This window comes from Nicotiana tabacum, chromosome 15, assembly GCF_000715075.1.
Source record: "Nicotiana tabacum cultivar K326 chromosome 15, ASM71507v2, whole genome shotgun sequence".
NCBI lineage: Eukaryota > Viridiplantae > Streptophyta > Magnoliopsida > Solanales > Solanaceae > Nicotiana > Nicotiana tabacum.
In genome coordinates this window covers 40,060,796-40,081,432 of record NC_134094.1, presented here as the reverse complement: position 1 = coordinate 40,081,432, position 20,637 = coordinate 40,060,796, and the positions used below count along the sequence as shown (strand labels likewise).

The 20,637-nt window shown below is 40.5% G+C and overlaps 1 protein-coding gene across 1 annotated transcript in view; it reads right to left on the bottom strand.

Moving 5' to 3' along the window:
• LOC107810978 (NAD-dependent malic enzyme, mitochondrial) overlaps window positions 1-20,637 on the bottom strand; it is a 46,682-nt gene that overhangs the window by 20,413 nt on the left and 5,632 nt on the right. Inside the window, exons 2-8 of the mRNA XM_075230769.1 lie at window positions 18,729-18,825; window positions 18,088-18,206; window positions 13,894-14,061; window positions 12,986-13,114; window positions 12,353-12,413; window positions 10,943-11,046; window positions 10,775-10,858 (exon numbers count right to left, since the gene is read on the bottom strand). Coding sequence (XP_075086870.1) covers window positions 10,775-10,858; window positions 10,943-11,046; window positions 12,353-12,413; window positions 12,986-13,114; window positions 13,894-14,061; window positions 18,088-18,206; window positions 18,729-18,825 — 762 coding nt within the window. The remainder of the gene's footprint in view (window positions 1-10,774; window positions 10,859-10,942; window positions 11,047-12,352; window positions 12,414-12,985; window positions 13,115-13,893; window positions 14,062-18,087; window positions 18,207-18,728; window positions 18,826-20,637) is intronic.

Below are 20,637 nucleotides of genomic sequence, written 5' to 3'. Positions count from 1 at the left end.
AATCTGGAATGCCATTAAACCATATCTGCCTGTAATTGGTGGACATTATGGAGATTGGAGAGAAAGAAACCAGTGGTGTTCTGAAGGAAAAGCTGAATCTATTTTGAAGATCAAACTCAGTTGTATACTTTTGCTTTCTTTTTGGAAAAAAGAGGAATATTTGTATCCGTGTTAGATTCACCTACAGTACTAAAAGGAACTATACTTTTGGGTCAGTTCACAGTTGTACAAATTACAGCACCCTCTTAGTGCTGTCTTTTGTGAATAAAATCCTCATTTTACTGATAAAAAAATAACATACATGTGATGACATGCACTAAGGTTATGTAGTCATTCGAACTCCATATTAAGAATGCTGGTAATGTCATCCATATAAATTTATTTTTCGTCCTGTCAAAAGTACATATTTTTTCTCAACAATATCGATTGACTCATAAAGCAAAATAGAAGTACTAGATTTTATGAGATCTCTGTTACATGTAACGTCACCAGAAGCTGGAAGTACGGAGATATACTCTGAGATTAAGCATCTTCGTAAAAGTAGAAGCAAGATAAAACATATGTACAGTCAAATAAGCACCCAAAAGAAGGATTAACATTAAGTGAAGTAAACTTTATTGTTTGTGTAAATGCAAAAAAATCCAATATCCAAACTCAGTAAAATAGAATTAAACAGGATGGCTGAAATAGAGGAGAGATATCGGAGTATGATGTGATAGAAAGATCCTTAACAAAGTAAAAGGGAAGTTCTAAAACATGATACTGAGACCCGCCATGTTTTATGAGAGTGAACGTGGATCTCTACCATAAGATGATTATCACAGAGATGCCAGCTTTAATATGGATGTACAGCTACAGAACAATTGGACAAGTCTAAGGACTGATCACACCATGCAAGTAGCATACAGGAAAATGAAAAAAAGGTAGCCTAAGATGATTTGACCATATGCTACAGAGACCTCCAAGGGACCACAGTAGTGCGACATTTGATGATTGAAGGTGCCAAACGGAAATGAGGTAGACCTAGAATCATCTAAGCGGAATTTTCCTCGAAGAACCTACAATCTCTCAAAATCAATATAGACTTGGCTAAGAACAGAAAACAATGAAGTAAAGAATCCATATAGGTGATACAACTAGTTAAGATGAAGGTTTAATTTTATTTGTTACACTTACATTAGGTCCAGTATTTACCAAAGTTTTAATTTGGCTATGTGCGTGCGCACTTGGGAAGGAAGACAAATCCAAGACGCGGCTTGGTGACAAACTAACTGGTTAACCCGAAAATGAAGCAGAGGGCTGGGAATCTTTTGCAAATTGGATCTTGAGAAAGCCTATGATCACATGAACTGGGAGTTCCTGGAATTTATAATATTGAAGATGGAAGGATAGGTGGCGAAATTGGATTAGATTCTGCATATCAACGGCTAGATTCTCGATCCTAGTGAATAGCAGCCCTTGAGGTTTTTTTGGCTACTTGAGGGGCATGAGACAGGGCCACAGGGGGACCTGTTGCCTCACATGTTATTCATTCTAATGAAACATTGAGTTGAATGATAGATGGAGTGAGTTGTGACAGGTGGTTACTTGAGGGGCTTCTCTATAGCAAACGGGGGCAATCTACAGTGAGGGGTTCACACCTCTTGTTCACGGACAACACATACTCTTCTGTGACGTAGACATTAAACAGCTAATTTATCCGACACAGGTTCTTATACAGTTCCAGGACGTGTCAAACCTCACTATCAACCTCAGAAAGTGCGTGATTATTTTGGTGGGTGAAGTGGTCAATACTGAAAAGTGCTAAATTGCAGGGTTGAAGCTCTTCCAACTACTTATCTCAGTTTACTATTGGCTCTTCCAATGGTCTAAGAAGCATGGAGCCCGGTGGTTGAGAGAGAGGAGAAGAGGCTACCAAGATGAAACAAGAAGAAAGTGTTAATTAAGAGTACTTTGTTGAACATCCCTAGGTATTTCATGTCATAGCCAGCATCACAGGTGATTTAGAACGGTTCCAAAAAGATTTTCTACGGGAATAGTGATAGGAAGTTCTACTTGGTAAAGTTGGAAGATGTTACGTCCCCAAACAAATAGGGAGCTGGGTCTTGGATAAAGATCTCTCAGTTTTCAACAATGTCCTATTAAAAAGAGGGTCATGGAGATTCGGGATTGAAGGGAGATGATAGCGCATAAATACATAACAGTGGAAGGAAGGAGGAAAGATTACAAAATTCACACTTCCATTTAGGTGCAGATTTTAGAGGAATATAATGAAATAATGGGAAGACTTCACGGACAACATAATTTTCAGGGCAGGAGATGGATTCATCTTTTGGAGTCACAAGTGGCATGTAGAAGAAACTTTGGGGCTTACATTCCCGAACACTTGCAGTATCTCAAGCCAAAACAAGATGACAGTACCGTAGATCCATTTGTTATGAGAGAGGGTAGTTCAAAGGACCATAAGGTTAGGAGGAACCTTGAAGACATGGAAGTAGTTGAATTCAAAGGCTGAGTAAACTGCATTACAAGCAAATTACATCACACGCTAATTAAGACTCATGGAGGTAGGAAATGGGACGAGATGAATTGTTCTCAGTAATGTCATATTATCATATACTCTTGATGAGGGAGTAATCAGGTTTTCTGCAGTTATCAATTTAGATCTCAATTCACCAAGAAAGATGTGATTTTTTACTTGGTTGGAAGCGATGGGAGTAATCATGACATCACGAATTTGAAAAAAGAAAAGGAGGATTACCTACGTTAGCTGGTGTTTTACATGCAAGATGTGGGCAACTTCCTCCTAATGTCAGGTGGCAACTCGCTTGTGGTATGAGATTTTGAGATGATTGGGACTGCAAGGGGCGATATCGGGTAAAGAAGGCACTCTCTGGCTGAACATTTAAATGAAGGAAGAGAAGTCGAAGAGCATGTTGCGCCATTAGCACTGTCATGGGCGGCTTTCCAACCATGCCCCATGACCCCTTGGACGCGCCTCGTGGCGTCCTGACCAGCTTCCCAACGCCCGTCGCCACGGTCGGCCCCGTGGTCTCGGCAGCTCCAAGTGACAAGCGCGCATGTGCCTCTGTCTCCCCACCGATAGCCATCGCCCAGCCACAGGCAGATGCCAACAAAGCCGCGCGCGCAGACCCTGATGCTAAAGACAAAGTTGCTGCCAACGGACTTGTTTCTGCTTTGTAGAAGACTAAGTCCTTTTCATTGTAAATATAGAGTAGTTTTACTGCATTTTCTTTAAGTGTGATTTTCCAGCTTTTATAGGCCTAGTGATGTAACTTTGGTTTATTTTTTTTAAGCATTATTAAGGGGGACCAAGCAATCAAACTTTCAAGCAAGCAAACAATTCTCTGTACTGATGTCTCTCCTCCCGACACCGTGTTGTTTTTCTGTAATAGCTTTCATTCAATGCAATCAAGCTTTCTTTCATTCTCAATTCTCTTTTCTGCTCTCTTTCAATCGATCACGACATTGGTTTTCCCGTACGGCACTGACAATCTAGTCTAGCGTACGGAAGGGACCTCAGTTGGCGGACAGCAATCGTACTGACATCGGTTGCTTAGCCTTACGTCGCCCTTCCAAGGAACATCAGGAAGGCGTCGCGTAACAGTTGGTATCAGAGCCTAGGCTCGACATCGGACGAGGGATTACATTGCAATTACCACCATTTCTGACCATGGTGAATTATGGGGATCGCATCGCGACCCTTGAGGGAACGGTTGACGCATTACGGCCCATCGTGGAAATGGAGCCCGACCTAAAGATCAGCCTAGTGCAAAGGTTGGACGACCTGGACCGCAGACTGATCCAGGCCGAAGTTGACATAGAAAACATCAGTCGCGACTCTGAAGGAGACCGGCAAACGGCAGCCACAGAGGCAGCCGAAATTTTTGGTAAATTTGAGGTCCTCCAAAAGGAACGCGCCGAGGATTTAGCCAACAGGGCACAAGAGGCAGACAGGGTGACTGCCATGCAACAAACTATAGACAACTTGACAGGCCAGCTCAACGTTGTCAACGCTGCTTTACAAGGCCTGCTTCGAGGAGGTGGAAACCAAATCGGGGGTATTGTGAACCTCGCCCCCGTGGCCCAAAAACTGAAAATTCCTAAGCCAAAGCCATACAGTGGAGCTCGAAATGCCAAAGAAGTGGAAAACTTCATCTTCGACATCGAACAATACTTCGATGCCGTGGGGGCCTAGAAGAAGCTAAGAAGGTAGCAACTGCTGCCATGTATCTTCAGGGTGATGCCAAACTCTGGTGGCGGGTGAAATACGAAGCCATCAAGGCTGGTGAAGATGCCCTCGAGACATGGGCAGAACTGAAGGCAGCCATACGCCTACAGTTCTTCCCCGAAAATGTTGAGTACAATGCTAGGAGAAAGCTACGGAAGCTCCGCCAGACCAAATCAGTGCGGGATTACGTGCGGGAATTCTCTGCGCTCATGCTGAACATCCGCGACATGGGGGACAAGGACAAACTTTTCACCTTCCTGGAAGGGTTGAAACCTTATGCCCGCATGGAGTTGCAAAGACAAAGTGTAGACACGTTACCTAAGGCAATCCAAGCAGCAGAGTGCCTTGGGGATTATCAAGTGGAAGCCCGGAAGGACAGGCCTCAACAGCCTGTCCGAGGAGGATTCAAAGGAGGCCAGCCAAACACTGGTAGCCCTAGCAGAAGTGGAGGAGACCGGAGTGCAACCAAATCTAAGGCTCCCTCCTCAAGCAGTACTAGTGCTGCATCTAACAACAATGATCGGGGGAGGAAACCCCTCTCAGGATGTCGTCATTGCGGTGGACCACATTGGAACAATGAATGCCCACATGCACAAATGAACGCCCATCAAGCTTTTGAGGATGGGACGGATGTCGATGCCGATGATGCGGACCAGACCGAACCAGTTGGTGCATTCAATGCCATTGTTGGCTCTATTTCTGAGCCTCTAGCGGGAACCAGTGCTGGTATCCGTAAGAAGAAAGACCCCTGTCCAATCGCCAAGAAAGGGAAAAAGAAGGCGAACGAAAGGACTCCTCATCAAGAGAGGACCTTAATGTTCGTTGACATGAAGGTAAATGGCAAGCCCATTCGGGCGATGATAGACACGGGTGCTACCCACAACTACTTAGCCTCGACTCAGGTGGAGCGCCTTGGCCTAGTTGTAGGAAAGGGCAAAGGTCGTGTCAAGGCTATCAACTCACCACCTCAGCCAGTGGGTGGAATAGCCAAAGAAGTACCGGTGAAACTTGGCCCTTATAAAGGAAAGTTCAACCTGCGCGTGGTGATTATAGATGACTTCGAGTTGATAGTGGGGTTAGAATTTCTGAGACAGACCAATACCATGCCCGCACCGTAACTACTGATGATGGGAGAAAACGAAGCTAAGCCCTGCATTATTCCGTGCATTCCCATGAAGATGGCCGCCGAGAACATCTCGGCCTTGCAGTTGAAGAAGGGGGTAAAAAAACATGAACCCACGTTCCTGGCTACCCTCTGCATGGAAGATATAAAACGCTCCTCGGGTCCCATTCCTGCACCCGTGAAGGAGTTGCTTCTGGAATTTGAAGACACCATGCCACAAGACATGCCAAAGCGTCTTCCGCCTAGGCGAACTGTGGACCATGAGATTGAGTTGGTGCCGGGTGCGAAGCCACCTGCCCGGGCGCCGTACAGAATGTCACAACCCGAACTCACCGAGCTTCGGAGACAATTGACGGAAATGCTAGACACAGGGATCATCGTGCCCTCTAAGTCCTCATACGGGTCCCCTGTGCTATTCCAAAAGAAACATGATGGTAGTTTACGACTCTGCGTGGATTACCGGGCTCTAAACAAAATCACCGTGAAAAACAAGTACCCTATCCCGCTAATGGCAGACTTGTTTGATAGACTGGGTGGTGCGACGGTATTCACCAAAATAGACCTGAGGACAGGATATTGGCAAGTTCGGATTGCAGAGGGTGATGAGCACAAGACAACCTGTGTGACAAGATATGGGTCGTACGACTTCCTGTTATGCCCTTTGGCTTGACTAACGCGCCAGCCACATTTTGCACCTTGATGAACCAAGTCTTCCGAGAATACATTGATGAATTCGTCGTGGTTTATTTGGATGACATTGTGGTATATAGCCAGACACTGGAAGAACACCTGGAGCATTTGCGGAAGGTCCTAGCCCGATTACGGGAGCACGAATTATATGCAAGGCTATCCAAGTGCTCCTTTGCTCAGAAATAAATTGACTTCCTCGGACATGTCATCAAGGAAGGGCGGATCAAGATGGACCAGCAGAAGATTCAGGCCATCACAGAATGGCAGCCTCCCAAGGATATCCACGCCTTGAGGTCGTTCCTTGGCCTATGCAACTTCTATCGGCGTTTTGTGAAAAGTTACTCCCTCATTGCAGTGCCGCTGACAGAACTTCTCAAGAAGGTCACACCGTGGGATTGGGGCCCCAAGCGGGCAGAGGCCTTCGACGCATTGAAGATGGCTATGTCTAGTAGCCCAGTCTTAGCCCTACCTGACTTGGCCAAGCCATTCGAAGTGCAAACGGATGCCTCCGACTATGCACTTGGTGGAGTATTGCTACAAGAAGGGCATCTCGTAGCATACGAGAGCCGGAAGCTGAAGGATGCAGAGCGGCACTATGCCGCCCATGAGAAAGAATTATTGGTTGTCGTTCATTGCTTACACCTTTGGAGGCATTATCTACTGGGAGCCCCATTCGTGGTCAAGACAGACAACACAGCCGTTAGCCATTTCATGACCCAGCCAAAGCTGAATGGTCGACAGGCTAGGTGGCAGGAACTCCTAGCGGAATTTCACTTCAACCTGGAGTACCGAAGTGGGAAGACCAATCATGTTGCTGATGCACTCAGCCGGAGAGCTGATCTAGCATCGGTGTGTCTACTCGCAGCCCTAAAGGGAAGCGAAGTAACTACCACCATAAAAGACCAGATACAGGATCTACTCATCAAGGATCCTGCTGCACAGTATTTGGTTGATTTGGTAGGACAGGGCAAGACTCGCCAGTTCTACACCGAAGATGGTTTCCTGAAAGTGAAAGGGAACCGACTTTATGTTCCTAAAGGAGGAGATCTGCGAAGGGCTCTTCTGGCGGAATGCCACGATACTTTGTGGGTCGGTCATCCCGATGAGGAACGCACCATGGCATTGCTTCACCGTCCATATTATTGGCCTCAAATGGTCGATGATGTCGCTCAGTATGTGAAGACTTGTCTAGTATACCAGAAGGATAAGTCAGACCGCTTGACGTAGGCAGGGCCCTTGGAACCACTAGCTGTCCCAAAAAGACCTTGGGAAAGCGTTTCCCTGGACTTAATCACCGGATTGCCCAAGGTAGGAGATCTCACAACTATCTTGGTTGTGGTGGATCGGTTTTCCAAGTATGCTACCTTTATAGCAGCCCCACAATATATATCAGCAGAAGATACAGCTCGACTATTCTTCTCTCATGTCGTCAAATATTGGGGCCTACCTAAAGACATTGTTAGTGATCGTGACTCACGCTTCACTAGCAACTTTTGGACCCAACTCTTTAAGTGCCTCGGGTCAAAATTGAGTCATAGCTCAAGTTTTCATCCGCAATCTGATGGCCAGACGGAGCGATTCAATGGCATGCTAGAGGAATATCTCCGACACTTTGTGACCGGATCGCAGAAGAACTGGGTGAAGCTTCTGGATGCTGCTCAACTGTGTTTCAATTCACAAAAGAGCTCAAGTACCAACAAAAGCGCTTTTGAAATTGTTACCGGACAGCAACCGCTACTCCCACACACAGTGAACGCCCCAAACATGTCAAAATCTCCTCGAGCTGCTAGCTTCTCAAAAGAATGGAAGCAAAATTTGGAGATAGTGCGGAGCTATCTTGTCAAAGCCCAAAAGCGGATGAAGAGGCATGCTGATCAGAATCGCCGCTTTGTTGAATACCAAGTGGGAGACAAAGTGATGGTCAAAATCCCAAAGCGGTACTTGTTTGCAGGGGTCCATGACCCTCGCCTATTGCAAAAATATATTGGACCCTTGTCCATTGAAAGGCGCATTGGGAAAGTTGCATACCGGGTGGATACCCCAGCTTGGTGGAAAATCCATCTTGTTTTCTATGTCAGTCTCCTGAAACCTTTTCGGGAAGATATGGAGGATCCTTCACGAAGCCAACTCACAATACCAAGTATTCGAGGTCCCAATTCAACCGGGAAAAGGCGTGCTGAAGCTATTCTGGATGATCGAGTGATTCACGCCTTAAGAAAAGATCACCAGGAGTTCTTGGTGAAATGGCAGGGATGTGATGCAGAAGAGAATACTTGGGAGAGGGGAACAAACCTCAAAGCCTACAAGAGCCTAATTGATGATTACCTTGTAAGGAAGGCGCCGAGGACGTCCCAACTCAGGTGGGGGAGAATGTCATGGGCGGCTTTCCAACCATGCCCCATGACCCCTTGGACGCGCCCTATGGCGTCCTGGCCAGCTTCCCAACGCCCGTCGCCACGGTCGGCCCCGTGGTCTCGGCAGCTCCAAGTGACAAGCGCGCATGTGCCTTTGTCGCCCCACCGATAGCCATCGCCAGCGCCCAGCCACAGGCAGATGCCAACAACGCCGCGCGCGCAGACAATGCCGCGCGCGCAGATCCTGATGCTAAAGACAAAGTTAATGCCAACGGACTTGTTTCTGCTTTGTAGAAGACTATGTCCTTTTCATTGTAAATATAAAGTAGTTTTACTGCATTTTCTTTAAGTGTGATTTTCCAGCTTTTATAGGCCTAGTGATGTAACTTTGGTTTATTTTTTTTAAGCATTATTAAGGGGGACTAAGCAATCAAACTTTCAAGCAAGCAAATAATTCTCTGTACTGGTGTCTCTCCCCCCCGACACCGTGTTGTTTTTCTGTAATAGCTTTCATTCAATGCAATCAAGCTTTCTTTCATTCTCAATTCTCTTTTCTGCTCTCTCTTTCAATCGATCACGACATTGGTTTTCCCATACGGCACTGACAATCTAGTCTAGCGTACGGAGGGGACCTCAGTTGGCGGACAGCAATCGCACTGACATCGGTTGCTTAGCCTTACGTCGCCCTTCCAAGGAACATCAGGAAGGCGTCGCGTAACAGCACTCATGTGAGTCTTGTGGAAAAAGTGAAATAGAAGAGCTTTGAAGAGATAAAGAAAGACTATATATTTGAGGAATATCCTCTCATTCCTAGTTTCTTTCTCAAGCACCCATGAATTTTCAGTTTGTATAGAACATTAAGTGTCGTTCATAGATAATCATATTATGTTGTAAGTTCTCTACTTTTTGGCATACTGATCAGATAGGGGAGATTCTTCCATTATTAATAAAATTATTTACCTTATCCCAGAAATGTACTTGTATACTATTGTAGGGATAAGTGAGATATTCAGAGATACTAAGAATAAAAAGATATGCTTATCCTTTCTTGAAAATAGTTGATTTGTCAAGCACTATGCTTTTCCATCTCAACAAACAAGAAGGGTATGGCTAAGAGGCCAGTGTTCTTAAAGGCTAGCTTAAAGTGCTCTTAAGCCCTAACGCGCGCCAAAGCCCACGTCGTGCGTCTCACCTGGCTTAGTTGGAGATTTAGTGTAGGCATCAAGGTTCTAGGTCATGCTCATCTACTGAGCTCCCCAGAACAGCTTAGCTTAGTAGTATAACTCTTTTTACTGGCATGGACGAGGCCTGGCGTTGCTGGATGCTACTGATTAATAGAACACGGGGAGGAGGAAAAAAGAAAGGCTTATGATGAACATCTATGTGAGTCGATCATTTCCAAGATCCCATTCCACTTTTTTCTTATATAGCGAAAACGCCTTACAGTCTGAAGTTTTATGCTTAAGGAAGAAATGCTCTTGGTGAATGCAGGACTTGGCAACCAGCAGTGGACAATAAATATAGTTTACGATGTGATTCATTAGTTGCTAAGAAAAAGTCATGATTAAAGTTTTATTGATTAAGAACAAGAAATTAGAGATTTAGTATAAGAAAACTAGCAAACAAAGACCTACAAATTTAAAATAGAAATTGGTCTTGATTGGCATGATTTTAACCGCATATATGTAGCTTAATTATAGTGTTTTCATTCTTTTGTCCAATTAAATGTTCTTTGTGTATATAGTCACCTTTTCTTGCATTACATTTCTATTATTTTTCCTTGACGCTTCTTTGCTAAAACCCACGCTTTAATTGCGCTGTAAACTTAGAGCTCCCAAAAATATTGGTGCTTTTTCACTGTTCACTTTTCACTACTCTGGAGAGGTGCAACAACACAAGTGATCAGTCAAGTATTATGCTTTTCCATTTCAACAAACAAGGAGGGTATGAGTAAGGGGTGCAACAACAATAGGGACTTGACCACTGAAGTTTCACCTCAGTCTAGCACCCAAGCACAAGAAAAGGTTGGGGAAGTAATGCCATGTAAAGCAATATCACAATTCTTGAGTAGCCTTTGTGCACTCTCAAATAACATGAGACACCATGGGGTGAATCCACATACTTTTTTCTTTTTTTTCTCCCGTTAAGGTTTGCAGACACATAAACATGTAGAAGCCTTGAATGTCTTACTGATGTTTTTACCAGTTTATACTTTTGCTAAATTCAATACAATACCCTAATCCTAAGAATGTCAATCAATGAGGTAAGAGCTTTTAATTATACACTCATTTACAACTGTAATCTTATTTTGCCAAACACTAAAATACTTCTACGATGACTGATAAAGTTATTTACCTGGACATCATCATTAAACATTCTATAGTTGTTTCTATAACGCTGCAACAACTTGAAGGCCCACTTGCTTTGAAAATCTTCAAACTGTGAATTAAAAGGGCATTACATACATAACATGATATTTGTGACGAGAATGAAGACGAGAGCTCAAATGACCAAGGAATGTACCTGCACAATCACATGGGGCCAACGAGTATAAACAGCCTCCATAAATTCATCAATTACTTCAAGATACTCCTCTCCATCAAGTCGACGCTCTTGCAATCCCAAATCTGTGGGCATGAAAAAGAATATCCTCAGCTTCAGTGAAAATGAATGACATATATCCTGAATTTATGGGCATTACTGGTAACAAGCTAAAGTATGACGGAGTAACAATATATCAAAAATGTTCCTAACAAACTCAAGATGCTGAGAGCAAGTAATCAATCATAGCATGACAGCAATCATCAATATCAAGGAAAATAATAGTCGCAATAAGAAATTTCAACTATCTACAGTATCATATAGATAAACTTAAAAGAGTATGGAAACAGAGGAAGTTGTAATAAGTACTAAATCATACATGTATACATGGACTTACGAGAACGTATCAAGGAGCAAGTGCACTTATCAAGCAATTACCAAAATTTTTAGCTGGGGTAGATATGGATCAAGTGCTAAGCATCTTCTGGCCAAAGTTCATATGCACCTGTATTTTTATAAGTTCTTCTTAAATACACTGAATACTGGAGCTCCATTAAATGTACTTATATTATATTATTCAGCTTTATAGCCAATAATTGTATGTCTGCATGATCTCAAATATGTTTTAGCATCAGATCAAACACTCATCTGACAATTATCAGTAATCCTGTTAAGACAGGTGAGTCTGAAGCGACAAGTGCAACTTATATTTATCAGTACTACACCCCTTGGAAGTAGCCATGCGCATCAGCAGAAAAGTAAGAGTACAAGCCAATGGGCGAAAAACGAGCCATACAGCCCTTTGTTCATCTTCTAGACCAACCCATATGAAACCTAGAGTTCACTTGCTCCTCAAAAACCAGCATCCTTCTCTATTTTTTTTTCCAATGGAGCACAAACAACATCAAGCTAGGAGAGAGGGTCAATATTGCATGGATTAGGCAAATATTAAGTGGAAAAGCTTACTCCAGCAGTTTGTCAAATTAGAGATCCTTTCTTACTCATCCGCTTATTCATTTGTAATGATCAGCAATCAAAGGTTTGGAAACCTCTTGCCAAAGTCAAGAGTACCTCTTATCAGATTCTGAATGGATCATGTACCACCACATATATCACATGGACTGTACCCCAAAATGCCAGGTACATGCAACATAAAACTCCATTTAACCACACATTACCATGAGCAGTATCATCATGCCTTCACTTAAGATATCAAAGAACAACTGACTATGTTGATATACAACAATTCATTCAGGTAAACATAAGACACATATGCAGGACACTTTCCAGAAACTAAAGAAAATATAGAGTAGCAATTGGTTTGTAGTGATTTGATCCTTGATGAATGATGTAGCGAATGATAATCAACTGTGATGAAGAATAAGTACTCACATAACGGGTCTTTCAAAAGTTTCTCATTGTCAGTTCCAACATCTATCATTACAGGCAATACCTATTGGAAGCAGAAGAAGATGGAATCAGTATATTTAAAAAGAATGTTAAAGACAAGAGTCTAATATAAAAACTTGTCAGAAAGAGAATTAAGAGAAAAAAAATCATAAAGAATTACAGACATCTGATGTCTCATACCCTGATATCAGCAATGACAGAAGATAAGTTGATCAATTAAAAAGTAGTTTCTATTATAAGAAACCCAACAAGACTACAACTATTCACTAGAACTAGAGAAAACTCTAATACAAGACCTCAATTTAAAAGAATAAAAGAACCACAACAGAAAATTTATAGAGTGCTTGACATGGTATCTCTTTTTCTCAGTCATTTTTTAAAGCAATCACTAGAAGTGCTTGCAATCACTGACAATTACATCAATTCTTTGTTAAAATCAAACTTCTCAAAAAGTAAAAATCTTTTGAGATACTAGATAATTTATCTGTTTCCTCTTTCCATCTCTTCATTTAAATTTACTTTTCTTTTTGGTGTCTTATCATTTTTGTGCTTACTTCATGGAGGCCATCTGATTCATCATGCAATATGAAATAGCAACATAGAGCAAGAATATACTCTTTGGGGGTTGATTCCAGCAGCAGCCACATACAGATCCAGTTTCCCAATTGCAATACCAATACCCTGAACTCCAAGATCTCCAAGACCCAATATTCTACTTCCATCAGTTACAACAATCATGTCAACCTACATTGAAACTCCAGCTATAAAAACACTTTCATTGTTGAATGTTGATATATAGAATAACTGCCGTCAGAAGAAAAAAAATGAAAAAATTTATCACTAAAATATTATGGCCAATCAGTAGAATCATTTATTCTAGTGAACAAGATCAAAGTCAAAAGAAAGAGTTATCCATCTCACAAGACCAATTATCACTCTAGTGAATTTATTCTCTCCCCTTTTTTTCTTCTTTTTTCTTTTTTGAGGGGTGGTGGGGGGTTTAAAGGATCAGTCAATTGATAAATTGATATTATTGCAGTGAGACTGTACATATGTTCATTTTTCTTGTAAGGTACCACAAGATCTTCATTTTTCTCCATTTGTGCTGGATGTTTAGACGAAAAAACTTCTATTTGACATAAAATGTTTACCTGATATAATGCAAAAGCAAATTAAGGTGCTGCATAGCTTTGTTGATCTAATCAATTCGACATAATCTTCTATCTAAGAAGCTATTGAACTGCTGACTAATTGCAGACCACTGGCGCAATTACTCTACAGTTACCTACTTCTTTTTTTGGATAAGGAATTACTCTACAGTTTCTTATTCAGCCCTTTTTAGTCAACAGTTCTAAACAATAAGAATTTTTGTGTATAAAGGAAGATATTGAAGTACAAATAATTGGTAAAAGGAGGTAACTAATCAGTGACACATTAATTCAGTGGGAAAGACAACAATATGCAAATGTCTCCCTAACAAAGAAAGTCTGTCGTAGATTGAGCGAGTTCACATATACACAAACCTGATCAGCTGGCCAGTTGTAAACCATAGACATCATCTCCCCACGATCTGCAGCACTGAAGTACATGCCCCTCGGACGTCTAAACAATCCACTGTACTTCTGGCAAACAAGACCCACTGTAGGAGTATAAACTATGGGTGCATATTCCTCAATATTCTCAATTAAAACCTGCCACAGTCAGGAAAAACTTTCTCATTGATAGTTCCTCACATGCAACTATTTGATAACGAAACAATATAAATTAACTAAATGTTGCTCTTGTTTAGCGTCGAACTCAAGACCTCCCCCTTACAAATAGTTGTACGTGATGTCCAAAGAATACTAATATTAACATGATAATAAAATACTCAAAACTTCTAATAAATGTAACTTTGTCCTCATTTATTTATCTCAAGTAATTTCTTCCTATTTGGCAGGACATGTCATTGCTTCAGCTAACCGAGGACATGATCCTCGATAGGAAGGTATGGAGGTCGAGAATTAAGGTTGAAGGTTGTCAGATAATGGTAGGCTAGGAACCCGTATTTTAGCACTCTAACCACTGCAATTTACTTGTGTTTGAGCTTAAATGATGGTGATTTGCACTTATTACATATTTTATGCCTTGAAGGAAATGATTCCGAGTTAAAAAGATAATTTGGAGCTAAATCGAACAATGTGGAGCTTTGAAGTCTGAGTAAAAGCCCAAGGAATTGAACTGGGATCGTATTCGGGGGTCGAGGACCAAGTCTGGATATCCAAAAAGTGAAAGAATAATTTATTCTGAGAAAATTGCACTATCGCGCCGCATGGGGCGCGGCGCGACAGTGCAGTTGGAGTTGGCCTATCCGAACGGAGCCTCTGAATATCTCCACTGGTGCGGTGCATGGGGCGCCGCGCCGTGCGCCGTGTAATTTCGTCATAGTGTTTTCCTACTTCGGCTTAGAAAGGGTAGTTACGTCCGGACCCGCTTTTACATGGTATAAATACACCAAAAACATGTTTTTTAAGGGACTTTTGACCTACGGAAGATTGGGAGAGCATTGGAGACTCTAAGGCACAAGGATTCATCATTCTTTCCTCAACTCAACCACGAGTTTGGATTGAATTCATGTTTTCTTATTCTTTAACCCTATTTGTGATGACTTTCTCCATGATTATGGAGTAGTTTACTTTAGGGATTGACGGATATGGTGTTTTGATTGATATTTGTGGATTTTAACTCTAGTTATTTTGCATGAATTTGTTTATATAGTTTTGAATTGATTGCAATTTCGTTCACCGAATTATTTAATCGAAAGAGGAATATTTTGGGGGATTATCTTTGCATTATTTCGTTTGATTTAATTCAGTGATTCTTTTAAGTAATCGAAAGAGCTTGTTGAATTGTTAATTAAATCAAGTTAAGAGAATATTCAAGAGACGTTTTCCTAAAGACTAGACCAATAACATATTATTGCATACCTTCACAGTGCTTTATATTAGTTCATCTCGTAGAGTTCAGATTTAATCGAGAGAGGAGTCTTGGCTATATGATTGAACTAATCATCGAGTTAATTTGTGAGAATCATTAGAACATTAAACTATTAGAGTGAATCGAACTATAGTAAGATCCCGAATAACTATCTTGCACCTATCCTGTCACGACTCTTATTTCTCCCTTTGATTATTTCTGTGTTGCTCTACTTTTGTCTCTCTGTAATCAATTGTTAATTGCTTTAGTTTTAATAGTTAATTTTAGTTCATAATCATTCCAATCAAAGTTTTAATCATCCTGAATAGCAATAAACTAGAGATTATTCGAACACTGTTTAAATCCAATCCATGTGGAGACGATAATTAAACTATACTATCTTTGGCTAGCGAGCATCAAGTCATCAACTTCGTGTTGTGTTTTGCGCTCGTCATCAGGTAGTCGTGAGTTTCTCCTAGTCTTACCATTAGTACTAGTACTATTCTTGTATTTTCTTATTCCTGATTCTTTAATTATTACATGTTATGTCATTCGCTTTTGTTACTCTATTACCTAGTTGTTGGTATTGTTTGTTGCTTTGTTTTCACTGTTTCTTGAGCCGAAAATCAATCGGAAACAGACTCTCTACTTTCACAAGGTAAGGGTAAGGTCTGCATACACATTATCCTCCCCAGATCTCACTTGTGGGATTACACTGGGTTTGTTGTTGTTATTCTTGTTGTAATTTCTTCCTATTTGATATCTTTCAAGACTTCAGAGATTAGAGTATGCAATACGAGATGCAAAAGAAAAATGAATATGACAAACCAAAAAAAATTAAAGCTCTAAAGAACCACATCTTTGTATTTATTGACCGTTCTTTTGTGTACGCACGACAAATGTTGCCAAAGGCTCGCTTGAAAAGCGCTTAAGCCCCGAAACTACATGTAACAAGCAGAGCACTTTGTCTCATTTAGGCAACACTTTGCTTCATGCACCATGGCAATAAGGTGTGCCGCTCATTATCCATAGGCTTCATCTTCAAGAACGGAGCAAAAAAATAATTGTTTACTTAGTTATGATTTATCCAATTTCTTTGTGCATATAATTACTGGCTGTTTATATAGTTAATATTCTTGAATAACAAATTATTTTTTTCTACATATCCATCTTTCTTCACTAATCAGCGCTTCGCGCTTAAAACTCCAACATACCTCAGAGCATTTTATTTTTATTTTTTTTGCTTTTCACCTTTGATAAGGCTAGAGCGTCGTCTGTGTGTGCACGCGCAGTTTCATGGTTATCTTTCCAAGACTCAGCTCATATTTTAGACTATTCACCACAAGAAAAATGCTGAAAATGCTTAAAATCAAAAAAGCATAACTTGCTAATCTATTTCAGAAGTTCGGAGTTACATAGTTATTTGTCTGTTCCATGTAATAAAATGACTAAAGATTGTGAGTTTTACGTATGTTAATAGTATCCCATACAAACCAAATATAAGTTTTATATAAGTGTGTGTGTGTATATATATATATATATAAAGCAGACAAAACTTCCCTACCGTACTCAGCCTACCTATTCAAGAGAACAGAGCCTAGTACAATAGTATTTATTCTCCTTTCAAGCGAGATATATTTGTATTATACAGACAAACACACAAACAGAAAAGAAAGGCTTTTATTAATAGATATATCCTATATAACCCTATTAGAGGTCACATCCGAACAAAATCAAAGATCTTTGATGCTATATCACGGGAAATGACCCTACTTGGTATCAGGTGCTTAGGGGTTTTAAAGCATCAGGATGAAAAGAAGAAAAAGACCTTCAGGATGATAGTTCTTAAAAAGGGCACATGGGAGCTGCAATACAAGAATTCCTGAGGTAAGCGCAAGGATGTCACTAATAACTTGTAGCTTGCTTCTTCTTTTTTCCTTTAGGGGGCAAGTTTTGCAATGGTAGTTACTGAAAAGTAAGGTGCACATTATCACAATGTATGAGACATGTAATGCCGATATGTGCAACCCTAAGAACTATAAGGTTCATTCGATTCACATTCTAGTTCTGCGGGTATAATGCAGGGATTGTTCATGCAGGAAAACATGTAGGAAAATAAGAAGAAAATTTTATGCAGTGATAAATAATACATGAAATGTGTTTTTATTATGACCAAAATAATACATGAAATTTTATGTAGAGATCACTTATTTTAAGGGTATTTTTGTCTTTAAATACATTTATATTTGTATTGCTAATACATATTCTCTTCTTCCATATTTTATCTCGTATGAAATAATATATAGATTCCCATATAATGAACAATTACCACCAAAGATAGCAGTGGGATGGGTAGGATCCCTCCAACTTTAACCAGAGGTCTCGGGTTCGAACCCTAGGAATGAAAAAAATCCTGGTAGAAAACGCTTACCCCTTTAATGGGCCATTACGCGGCAGCGCGTATCTGAATTAGTGGGAGTTCCAATGTAGGTACCGGACACCGGGTGTAAACCCAAAAAAAAAAGTGGGTATTATCTAATACTGCCAGCCAGGCATTGCATTAGTTATGCAAAAATTATTTTTTATATGATCAACCAAAGGCCGCATTAATTATGTGTGGTTATTTTCCGCAATTCCTCCAACCAAACATTATATTATGCAAGATTTTATGCCAAGATCACTTATCCTAATCCCTCCAACTACAATCCATAGAGCAATACAAGACAATGCAATGTTATAAAAAGATAAGTTCAACCACTCGCCTTGTAGTACAAAGTCTCATTTCTATCATGCAAGCGATTAAGTATCCGCCACTTGGCCAAAACATACGGGTCAGATGGACCATCTCTAGCTTGCACTTCAAGCCTCTTCAAGTCAGCCACTGTTAAATGCAGAAAAAGGTTCAAAGTTGACAAAGTAAGTAGTTAAACTCAAAGAACACCAACATACCTCTTGGGGGGGAAATTCCTACATAACTAAAACTCTGAATCTGTTGCTTTAATGATTCAAGTTTTGTGAATGGATTGGAAGATTTAATGAATCGAATTTTAACAAAGCTCTTTTAATGGATCCATTACCTGGAATCGAGAAGAGGAGAAAGTATATGCCGCTAATAAAAGTGAGAAACTGAAGAAGAAGAAGAATTATTGCAGGAACTATTAAGCATATTAATTAACAAAAAAAAAAGATGGGAAAATCCACTGTTATAATCCATATGATCCTGAAAATCTCCAATTTGCAAAAAACACTGCAGATTTCTTCTCAAACTCCAAAAAAAAAAAAAAAAGGGGAACACTCAGAGGCTGCAGGAGTTATCCATAATAACACTCAGATGCTAAAGTTTCATAGATTTTGACTTTGAAGAAGCCCAAATATGATTGCATTAGTGTGGATAGAGACTTACTGAACCGTGCAGTTTGTTGTTCAAAAGACATCACGTTTGGAGGCAGTAGGCCACGAATGTGAAGACGATCACGTTCTGTAAATGAGAATGCTGTTCCCTAAAATTCACACATATTATTGTGAATATTGACTTCAGTCTTTTCCAATGTTCACATGAATTTACAATATGAAACAGTATAATGCAAGAAAATACTTGTTAGTATAATTTTTTGAAATGGACTTATCACACTATACTTGTCAGCATGATTGATGAAGATGGACTGCATAATCAAAATTTCTACACAAGTTTTCCGGTTAATTTCTCCAATTCAAGCACTTAAAAACCAGAAGATGAATTGTTTAAAACGAAATAAGATGATGAACGGCCTAACACCATCCACTAGAAAGAAAAGATGAGTTAAATCTTTTCTTCAGAGATATACTTTTGTCTATACGTGGTCAAGTTAAACAGTATTTCCCTATTATCTCTTTTCGTTCTTCTTGTTTTTCCCTTCCCAGAAGTAATGTAATTATATTAGGAAAAAAGGGTGCAACTACTTTATAAAGCACAAAGAGGCTTGCAAAAACCTGTAGCCTACTCCATTCTTTGGTAAGCCGGTCGAAAATCAGCCAAATCAGACAGGCTTTCTAGGCAACTCCAGTTTATCTATTTTTCTATTATAAAATCCACTGTATTCTTTTTTTGATAAAGTAAACTCCTCCATATTCTTAATAAGCCTTTTACTATAAGCCCGGAATTTTTATCTATATATAACAGCTACTACAAACAGGGGCAGGTGACCAAGACAAGCTTGGGAGATCATGTCGAATGTTATACCCATACAACATGTAATAATTGTTAGTTTATAGATATGTATAGTGTAGTCTTGTCCCACATTGGAAGAGGAGTAATATCTCCTTGTAGTGTATAGCTATAAATAGGGACCTCTTGTATTGTATTTATCATCCAATATCAATAACATATTTTCTCCCGTACTTTCTCACATGGCATCAGAGCATTAGTGAGAAAAAATCGTTGTGCGTCATTCCAGCGTTAACCGGGAAGAAAGAACTTAGTCATCGTGTAATTTTTCCGGTGACCTAAGGCTTGTCTAAGTGAAAGTCACTTTCTGTCGGTGTTGTGCTAAAACCAACACCACCACGAGGTAGATCACCCTCCGACTACCAACCCCTAAAATTTTATCCGGCAGAAAAGCCGCCACGCTCCTCCACGCGCCGGCAACAACTTTTCCGGCGAGGGTTCCGGCCATTTTTTCGCGAAGCTTCTTCAGGACAGTTTGCTCTCTTCAAAATTCCGAGCCTACCCATCTAATTCAAATCAAATTCTGGCCACTTTTATATTTTTCTGGCGTGAACAGTGACCTTTCTGGCCATTTTTTGAAAATATTTCTTCAGGACAGCTTGCTCGCAAAGGAATTCCGAGTCTATCCATCCTGGTTACAACAAATTCCGACAACTTTGAAATTTTCCGGTGAGCTACAGTGTTTCCGGCGTCTACAGGTGAGCAGTGGTTTCTTTAGCAGAGTATATTGAGTTCCTTCAGTATAAAGCATGTAAGCAGACATCTTCTGAGATAGCTTCTGTTGTTAAAACAGGTAATAGCGTGACTTGTTTCTCCCAATCTTCATCCTCTGAGTCTTGGGTCATTAATTCAGGTGCATCAGATCATATTTCTGGTAACAAATCTCTTTTCACTACTATTTCGTATTCTCAATCTCTTCCAAAAGTCACAATGGCCAATGGGTCTCAAACCATGGCAAGTGCAATAGGTCAAGCAAGCCCACTTCCTTTCTTACTATTAGATTCAATCCTTTATGTTCCCAATAGTCCTTTTAATCTCATAGTTGTTAGTCGCTTAGCCAAATCACTTAAATGCGTTGTTTTATTTTTTGATGACCATGTTTTTATAC